General features: G+C 48.1%; 1 protein-coding gene across 1 annotated transcript; it reads left to right on the top strand.

Moving 5' to 3' along the window:
* The first annotated feature begins 926 nt into the window (after window positions 1–926).
* LOC125757359 (uncharacterized) lies at window positions 927–2,530 on the top strand. The gene is given in 2 exon segments (XM_049412890.1): window positions 927–1,437; window positions 1,440–2,530. Coding segments are annotated over 2 exon segments (1,602 nt in total).
* The last annotated feature ends 7,779 nt before the right edge of the window (window positions 2,531–10,309 follow it).

Here is a 10,309-nt window from a genome sequence, read left to right as displayed (position 1 = left end):
TTGCCGCTTCGGAATGCTGTGATCTCCTTACCATTTTCGCTCGGCACAGGGCAACCTGCTGCCTGCAGCGATTCTCGCTCTCTACCCCTCTTCCTATTGTTGTTGCTTAGCAGATGAACGTTTTGGAGGCGACATTATATCCGGCTATCCATAGGCGTGGGCACAGGGTGACAAGGAAGGGGTCAGCAGGGAAGGGTGAGCTCCGGGAAAGCTTGACCTGGAAGTCGAACCCGCGACATCTCGGTACGCGACGACAGAAGCCGGGCGCTTTATCCACTGCGCTACCGACGCTCATGCTTGAGCCTTTACAAACGCGCCTTATATCTTTCACTCCTTCTCCCTTTCACTGTGACCTTGGTTCGCTTGCGGCGATGTCACTGTCTTGGAGAGGTGAGGTGAAGTGCTGCATAACGACACTAACGAGCGCTCACAGGATGCACTTCGGTAGTCTCAGAGCAGCGGAGGCTGGCTCTCCCCGATGTCCACTCAATTTCGTTTCAATACAGTTTGAGTGAAGGCTCTCTTGAAGTGAGAGACGCGCCATCGGGCTGCGGGAAGGCTTCGGGCGTTCGCGGCTCAAGCTATAGGTGCTCTGCCTCTCGCGTTCCTGAAGCGCTGCGAAGTAGTGCATGCATGAGCAGAAGTGTAGGTTATCGAATTGCTGGAGTGCGCACACCTTGGCGTTTTTTTCCTCAAATGACGACGTTTTACATGAGCGCATATTGAGTCAAGCGGTGATCCAGCCTGAGCACCTCAAAATGTGGGCACAAGGCATTTGCCTACGTAAGAGACTTTCTCTCAAAGCGTCAGGCCTCCCTCAAAATTGAAGATGACGAATGTGGTCACATTCGTCATCACATTCTATGGGCACACGGGGTACTCCCCAAGGAGCGGTCTTGTCGCCGCTTCTCTTCAACATTGCCATGATGCAGCTTCCACATCAATTGGCTCGGGTGGAAGGAATTCATCACGCACTCTACGCGGATGATATAACAATTTGGACTACTGAAGGGAGCCTTGGAGAAATGGAGGACCGCCTACAGCGGGCCGCCTCCATCGTCGATAGCTATGCAATCGGCTGTGGTCTCCAATGCGCGCCTGCAAAATCGGAGCTTTTGCACGTCAGAACAGATCCGAAAGACAACACGAGATTGCGTATCTCTTTGATTGGAGCTCCTATCAGAGAAGTCGAAGAGATCCGGATCCTGGGCTTGTTCATCCATAGCAGACTCAGACCGGAATCCACCATCACCAAACTTAAACGCATAGGCGAACAGGTCGGACGTATGATCCACCGCGTTTCCAACAAACGCGGCGGGTTGCGGGGCAGGGATGCGCTTCGGCTTGTCCATGCCTTTGTAATCAGCCGGATCCTCTACTCCGCACCCTACCTTCGCACTACGAAGCAACACGATCAACGCATTGACGCCATCATTAGGAAAAGCGAGCTTTGGACCTCCCGGTAACTATCTCCAATGCCAAGTTGTCGGCACTGGGGGTGCTCAACTCCTACCAGGAGTTCAAGGAAGCCCACCTCGTAAACCAATATACGCGACTTTCGGAGACTGTATCTGGGCGCCGCCTGTTAGACCGCTTGCACATAAAACATGACTGCATTCCAGAGGAGACATGCCGAATTCCAGAGCTGTGGCGCCACAAGCTCTGGGTTTCTCCACTACCTCGCAACATGCACTCGCAGACACACGAAGGCAGACGAGGGGCGCGCTCTCGGGCCCTCGAACACCAATATGGATCCAAGCAGGGTGTATACTACGTTGATGTGGCAGGGCCGTCCCCCATCGGATTCTACACGGCCGCCGTAGTTCACCAGGACCAACGCGTTAATGGTCTCTCCTATCGGGCTATCAACTCCGCGCGGGCAGAGGAGGTAGCAATAGCGCTTGCCGCCTCGGACACGAACTCGAGGGTGATCATCACAGATTCGCGTAGAGCCTGTGAAAACTACCTGGCGGGCGAGGTCTCACCTTTAGCCTACGAAATTCTAAAGCGAGACGCGAGGGATTCGGACCCCTCACCTAAACGCATCATTTGGACTCCGGGCCACCAGGGCCTTCGAGGTAACGAGGCTGCGGACGCGGCCGCCCGCGCGCTTATCCCCCGGGCACCTCACCCAGGCTATTCCGGCTCAGAGATGCAACCGCTTCTGCGATTCAAAGAAATTCTGGCTCGCTATTGCGAACGCCATCGGCTTTTCCCGGTCCCTGCTAAGGGCCTGAGTAAAGCCGATGAACGAACCTTAAGGCGCCTGCAGACCAACACCTTGTTGTGTCCTGCAATAGTAAAACATTTTGACCCGAAAGTTGATGGGCGGTGCCCTCACTGTGGGGAAGTCTCCGATAACTTTCACGTGGTTTGGGCATGTCAGTTGAATCCTTCCATTCCCCCTAACCCTTCCCCTACTAGAGAGGCATGGGAGGCAGCCCTACTCAATTGCTCATGCCTGGAGTCTCAACGGGCTCTAGTCAAACGGGCGCGGGTAGCGGCGTTGTCCAGCGGAGTCCCGGAATAAGGACTCCCCCTATGTAAAGGGTCCTTTTGGGCCTGCAAACTCTCATTTTATTGAATAAAAGTTTTTCACACACACACAGTACAAGAGATTTTGTGCTTGTTGATGCCATCCTTGCGTGGGCTTCCCCATACGCTGTGTCCCGGTTTATCTTAACTACTTCAGCTACTACAAAAGTTTAAGAATTATTAATGATGTCAGTCATCGGGATGGAGATGTGCTACTAGGATCTACGTAGGTGCGTCCACATCAAACGATGCTATAGCCGCCAAACACCAAAAGATATTGTGCAAGCGCTCACTTATCAATGTATACAGTGAACATTGAACTACTTAGTGGTGCCTGAAAAGACCCACTGTGCACCTTGAAGTGCCGGGGGATATCTAAAAAGGCAAGCCTGTCATCTTCAGCCCTCAAGCAGATCTCATCGGTCCTTTTGCATTTGTCGTATGCTAACCGAATTCATGTTTACACGGACGGTTCGGTCTCGGGAAGTTCGACAGGTGCCTTTGTGGTACCATCTCGATCAATCACCGTAAAGTTCAAGACCTCACAATTCACGACATCTACGGGCTCCGATCTTGTCGCTCTTCGAGCCGCTATGGAGTTTGTTGTGCGAGAATCCCCTAGTAGATGGGCCATATTCTAGGACTCTAAGGCAGCCCTTCAATGCGTGCGAAGTCTAAGACGTGGAAACTACCACCAGTTGGTGTCTGATATCAATGAAATTTGTCATCGTGCCGCTAATCAAGGACACGACATTGTTTTACAATGGCTGCCGGGTCACTGTGGCGTCAGTGGTAACCACCTCGCCTACGACGCTGCCCGATGTGCCCACGATGGAGAGCCCACACTGTTCATACCCTTGTCAAGAGTAGACGATGCTAGAGAATTTCGTCACATCGCGCATAATGCTACGCTTGTGCACTGGAATTCTCCGCTTAACTCCTATCGTCGCCCACAGAACCTTGAATCTTTACTCCAGCTGCAACTGCCATCCAAGATTGCTCGACGTGACGCTACAATGCTGTGCCGGTTGTGGATCGGTGTAGCGTTTACCAACTCATTCAGCCATCGCATTGGCATAGCGGATTCATCCATGTGCGAAAGCTGCAGCTGTGTAGAGACTATTGAACATCTCTTGTGCCACTGTCCCCAATTTGATGAAGATCGCCGGACTTTCCAGTGTGCCTTGAATAGACTCGATGATCGGCCTTTTAATGAAGCAACGATCTTAGGAGTCTGGTCACGCAATACATCAGCCCAGAAGGACACACGAGCCCTCCTGCGGTACTTGAAAGCAACTTCATTGAGCGACCGCCTGTGAAACTCGGCACTGTGTGTGTAATATGAAATGTGTCTATCCTTCTCTCTCTCTATTTTACTCCCTTATTCCCCCTCCCTATGTGTAGGGTATCAAATTGGACTCACAGTCTAGTTAACCTCCCTACCTTTCCTACATTCCTTCTCTCTCTTGTCAAGACACGCTTCACTTTCCTGTTATACTGATTCCTATGATCATGTTTTTCTTCTTCTTAATTTCAGTATCTCTTAATCTAATTCGCGTGAGGAGGACATCGCCAAAATCGGCATAAGAAATCGAGCGCCTCGAACGAAGAAAGCAACGGAAGTCTTCAATGTTGATCAACATCAGGCTATCCCGCCTCACCAGAATGCGCTGTCACGTTTCATGCTCGTCATAGCCGATCAGCGCCTATAAATATTAACCTGTCCAGCTTCCTTTTACGATTTGGCAGACGTACGTAAAAAAAAAGAAAAAAAAAAGATGATACCGCAGCTCCTCTCCTCGGACAATGGGTCACGCGCGCTGGAAAATTGCCCTGGCTAGCGAAAATAAATCTCCCCGTCTCTTCCTATCGGAAAAGTCGACCGCGACCGCAGCACCACGTGGAAGCCGACGGGAAAGAAAATGCTTCCGTGTTGTTTCTGAATGCAACTTCTCTGCAAGCGCTTCACGTCGCCCCCAGCGCATCAAATAAATCACGAAGTCGAAGCGCGCCGCGGAAAAGTCGATGCGAACCCTAGAAGTAAAATAAAATTTTTTATATAACTATATATGCGGGAGAGAGGAAAGGAAGACGAAATCGACAAAAACTCGCTAGAGGAGAAGGAGAGCGGCTTCGTTTTCTCCGTGGATCCTCCGCTGTCCATGGTTTCGCCGTAGGACAAAGTTGAGAAACAGATAAATCGTACACGAGAAGGCGCTACCAGTGGCGGATAGAAAATGCCCCGTAAGGTCTCGCTGAGCAGGAACGCCGGCGCGAAGCGATACAGTAAAAAAAAAAAGCAATGCCCTTCTCTAGCTCTGCACTGCACGCTCGAACTTCTCCGAATGTAGTTGTATTCTCCCCACGCAGTGAGAAACTCGCCATGCCGGAGACTTTCTCGATGATTCTTCGAACGCCGCACTTTACCCCTGTTGGGTTAAGTAACTAATCGTATGAATTCCGGACCTGTGGGTGTTCGGAAGGGACCCCGGCTAGCAGTAATTTGTTTTTGTTGCTAAGGACTAACCTTTGATTTGCGCTGCTTCTTCACTCCCGTAATGATCGGCTTTTGAGTAAAACGAACGCGTTCCTCAAAACGCGAGCGAAGGTGGAAACGTGTTGCGTTTGAAAGGAGGACTGCGTTGCAGGAAGTGGCCTGCAAGTGCGTGGAGGAGACGGTCCTTATGACAAAGACTTAACTCACGCTCTTGTCATTGTCGTCGTTCACTCCAGGAAGAAGAAAAAAATAATCTAACTCTTATTTGTGAGTACCGACTTAGCAATATATGACTCCCTTTATGGAGACACGTGAACTCCCTTGGAAGATCATTATACTCTCGTCGGGGAGCTATGACACCGAAAAGAGAGTTAATGTGTTTGTTTAAATAGAGTAATATACGTGGAAAGTCAGGGATCAGTGAAAAGAGTAACACATACTCTCTTTTTTTCTTAGAGCGTTGTCGTAGGCGCTGTCGCACTGCGCTTGATATCATTGCCATTGTAATGGTCTCGTCATTGTTAAGGAGTTTGTTGTTTGGCGCACTAGATAACACGACAGTATAATTAAGCCCCGCCAACAAAAAGAAAAAAGAAAACGCCAGGCCTGTGCGGAAAAAAAAAGCACAGTCACAGCGAAAGCTGGAAGAGCGACATTTTTAGAGCCCGTTATAATTTCTCTTGTGGCTACTAATACAAGTCCACTAGCAACGTACCCACTACGCCACAAATCATAATTTTTGTGAAGTTGGGAAGCACCCACTACGACATCATTCGTCATTCTGCGGAGAAGCGAGGTATCATTTGTAAGGCATTATTATTTTTTCGTCAGTCTGATTGTGAAAATGAGGTATTTTAGCCCTTGCTTACGCATTCATCTCAACCTACAACAATTAGTAAGAACTTTCACTTAATCGTGACGCTGCGCTGCATGTTACGGAAAGCGACCGGCCCGTTGAAAAGAGTACTCAGGAATGAAAAAGGTTGTGAACTGGGCCAAATTTTTGTAAGCTGTAAAACAATGTTTCGTATGCGTACCTACCATACCTAACTTCATTTTAGGTGCTCGAGGAAACATAAGTGTAGTAAAAATGTGCCGAAGCACGTGGAAGAATTACTCGGTAAGGACGAAACTGGAGAAAGCAGAAAGCCCAAAAAAAAAGCCTCTCACAACGGATCGTGCACGCTTGACAAAGTTACCACCCAAAATTAAATTTGCTCCCGTTGTTGGGTTGTTGAATGGTCATCGTGGAACCAACACTTCTTTGCCTAAGGCACACTCATGGTAGCCCACGTAGGACTTGAAGATTTTTCACTTTTATTTTGACGCTCACCGGCGACGTGAAGCAGCTTGAATGTCATTTTGGATACGAAACTCTTCTTTTTCACCCGATTATTTCAGTACGTGCCTGATACAACATTACTGCACTTTTTCTTTCGCTTGTTAGTAATTTTTGTCATTCCATAAACTTTTGCTACCAACGCACGTCTCTGCTTTCCCAAGCCATTTTTTCCGTTCTTACGTGTTCACGCGAAACCGGAATCAAATTTCGCGCCTGCTTCTTCGAAGAAGTCAAGCGAAATGGATACGACGTTCGTCCTTCTTCCGAGCACGGTCGGCAGTTGTTTTATCAGCTTTCTTTTCGCAATTTCTCATTGCCATTGCAAAATCAGGTAGCCAGCCACTTCAGTAGCGTGTCGAGAAGAAAAGAAAAAAAAAAGCGCAGGCAACAAATGTGACACAATGGTTTCTCTACGTCATTTCGCGACTGAGAGGGAAAGTAGATATTCAAATCCTATCGCTAGACACTGCGAAAGAGAAAACCAAGGCTGCTCCCTCTTCTCTCCTTTTTCTTCGATTGCTTATCATTTGCTCGCAACACAAACCCCGTCTTATATCTTATACCCCTTCCACTACCTCCGCCCAGTTTTGAACCGCTCTTGCTTCTTCTCATCTTGCTCGCCTTTGAAATATGCGACGCCTTTCGCTGCGTGTTCCTGTTGCATACGACCCTTCTACCACCACCGCGCCTGCTAACATAGTGAAGAAAGCGAAATACGGGACAAGAAACGACGTAGAAATGAAGCTGGAGCAGTGAAGAGAGTATAAGAAATATGAATGCAAGGATACAAGCAAATTCAACAGCATAGCGAGTGACGGCGCTCGGCAAGCTTTCTCAGCACGCCGGCTCGGCTGTTCGGCTTCGTAAACGATTCCCCCTCCTCAGCGAGAATTACTGCTATTTTCCGCCCCACGACTCCCTACGGTTCTCGCCTTGCCGCGGGAATTCAAATCAAATTCCGCCACCGTCACGTTCCGGCGACACCCGAACAGCTAGCTCCGCATTTAGGGATTTCCGCCCCTTCTTTCTCTCTCTTTCTTTTCATATCTTCAAGCTTGTACACGGTTTTCACGCATCGAGTTATAGAATAGAGTGGACAAGAAGGAAGGCTTGAACCTAAAGGAAATAGAGGGACAATATAAATAAGATGAAAAAAAAGGTAGAAGAGAAGATTCGTACAAGGAGGTTAGAGCTAGAGGGCAAAGCGACGTCTCTGCAAAAGGCGGCTGTTCACTGCTGCCCTGCGTCGTGCAACCTCTCTCTACGGGGCGCTACAGTCAGTCACTGGCGCCACGTGCCTTCCCTGTATACGTTTTTCATAGACATTGCTGGCGTCGTGTTGCCCCGAAAAAAGAAATAAAAGAAAGAAAGAAAAGGGAGATCGCTGTGCCGGCCAGAACATAAGTTACGAGACACTCGCGGGCTCGTCATTCATCGCATGACTCCGAGCCTCTTTCTTTAGTTTTTGTATATGTATATATAGGACGTTTTGTCAATCAGCCTTTTCAGTTTACCTCGCGAAAGGCGGTCTTCCTTTCTTGCTTCCCTTTCTTTCTTTCTTTCTTTCTTTCTTTCTTTCTTTCTTTCTTTCTTTCTTTCTTTCTTTCTTTCTTTCTTTCTTTCTTTCTTTCTTTCTTTCTTTCTTTCTTTCTTTCTTTCTTTCTTTCTTTCTTTCTTTCTTTCTTTCTTTCTTTCTTTCTTTCTTTCTTTCTTTCTTTTCGCTCTCTGTCTCTCCTTATCTCCCGATATTGCTCCGCTGGAATACGCAGAGGCAATTTATTATTTCCCGCCTGTATATACTCGACAGCTGGCGAAATTGAAATAGGAATATGGCGGCAAAAAACGAAGAAAAGGGTGAAGGGAGAGGGGGTCGCGAAAGCAAGGGTTTCGTATACCTGATTGCGACCTAGCGCCGCTCGGCTGCAAAGTGCCGGGCGAGCGAGAATTTACTGGATAGAGCCGAAGCGCCCTGCCTGGAATGATTTACGAAGAACGAGGCGCAGTTGATGCTGAGTGACCTCGACAGCGATGCAGCTCCGAGTTTATTATTCGTGCATCCAGCGATTCTTCTTTACGTTTTCGTCCTCGCGTAATAAGATCAACAAGACGTCGATTTAGGGATAACTGCGTCAGAAATGCCTTACCATTACGTCGGAAGAAGGCAGGTTAGGTATATCTTCCTAACTTCGCAGATTATTTTGCGTTGTTGTGTCCCTCGACCCTTCGCCTCCCTTTTCCGTTCAGCCACAGTCCACATATGCACGTATAGATGAACAGATACATGCGCGCATGCTGTGAGCGTCCCCTTGCAAACGGGGGCGTATGATCTACGAAGGCCAGTCCCTAATTCAGCCCAATCTCTCGCTTATCTGAAGTTATCATCTTGTCCTTTAAGTAACTGTAAATTTATATCTTAACTAGCCAATTGAAGAAGCGTGAGCCGACCGCCGATTTCAGAACGACAGAAGAGCGGAGAAAGAATGAAGATTACGTCAGCCAAAGGGCACGAGCGCAAGGCATGCTCGTGACCCGCTCGCCGCCGAATTTAAAACGACTCAGTGGGAGATTTTTTCTTTTTTCCAAAATAATGGTCCTTCTGCTAACACAATAAAACGTGGTGACGTGGTTGCAGCAAGAAAGTATAAGGAAAAAGAAAAAAGCCCATTGTGTGATTTCATTGCGTGAACACTATGTAAAATTGTTCCCCTTTTTTTGCTTACCTTCCGTGACAATTTTTCTTAGTTGGTCGTAGATTCGAGAGTGGCGTTGTTTAATTTTTGCTCTTGTATGACAAAAATGCTCTACAATAATGTGTTGCATTGAAGGATTCTTTAGGCGAATCAGTAGAGATATTCTTTGACCTGCGAAAGAATGTTGCGCCGTGGTCTAAACGGCTCAGATCATTTCTCTCTGAGACAGTCGAGTCGTTAACGCCTTAGTGGTGTTTCCAAGTACCATAGAACAAATAGAGTCTCTACACTCAAGTTTTATCTTACTGCTTCACATACTTTCTACGCTCCATTGTACTCAGTTTCACGGTTCTGGGATTCCCACAGGAAGAATTTAAGAATAATCTTTACAGTCTTCTCCTCTTGAGCTCTCACATCGCTCTCGATATGGACTTTCACGGCTAAAAGGTCAACCGTGTTTATTATGGACACGATTAGCCTGCTTTAGCCAAGACCTACGTATCTGAAAATTACCAGAGTCTGCAACATTTTCCAAGTGTTATGATTTCGCGCCAACGGCGTATGCTCATCCTATGTTGTGGCTGTGCCCTGGTACTTGAACATTACACAAAAGGGCCTGAATTGTCACAAAACGCTTGGTTCATAACGTGGCTCAACACACTACCTCCACCAGTAGCTAAACAAATCTCAGACGATCTTGTGGAGACGCCTATAGATCCATTCCTTCCCAAATTTCTACCGCCATATACAGACATTTTCAAGGAAGAGAAGGAGCACCTGCCTTTGTGGGCTGTGGCACAGCATGTACAGAGACTGACGTCACTACCTCTGCAGTGCATTTTTGGGAGTTCATGCATATTTACCACAGCCCAAAAGAGATTATGGCGGCGCGCAGGAGCCTTACGTTTCCCTACGTTTCCGACAAACACTGCATGAGATGCGGAGCAATCGCCGACCTCGCACACACCCTGCGGGGCTGTAAGCACGAACCCGCACCCAACTATCTCCTGACCGCTCTCTCAGGCATGGGAAACAATATCCTCCGTAACACCAGTCAGGCGACCCAACTCCGGACAGTGGAATGTTCCGAAGAGGTTGCGGTCGCTTCCCATCACGTCAACGGTTTCACTCAATGCAGTTGTTCTTTTCACTCGAGCTCCTGTGGGACTGGAGCTTTTTCACGATGTCCCGTTCAGTTATCTCCGAAGAGGAGAAATATGTACAAAGATAAGGAGTTTAGCGATT

The sequence above is a fragment of the Rhipicephalus sanguineus genome, chromosome 2, assembly GCF_013339695.2.
Source record: "Rhipicephalus sanguineus isolate Rsan-2018 chromosome 2, BIME_Rsan_1.4, whole genome shotgun sequence".
NCBI lineage: Eukaryota > Metazoa > Arthropoda > Arachnida > Ixodida > Ixodidae > Rhipicephalus > Rhipicephalus sanguineus.
The sequence above is the reverse complement of the archived record's forward strand: the minus strand, read 5'-3'. Positions and strand labels throughout refer to the sequence as shown.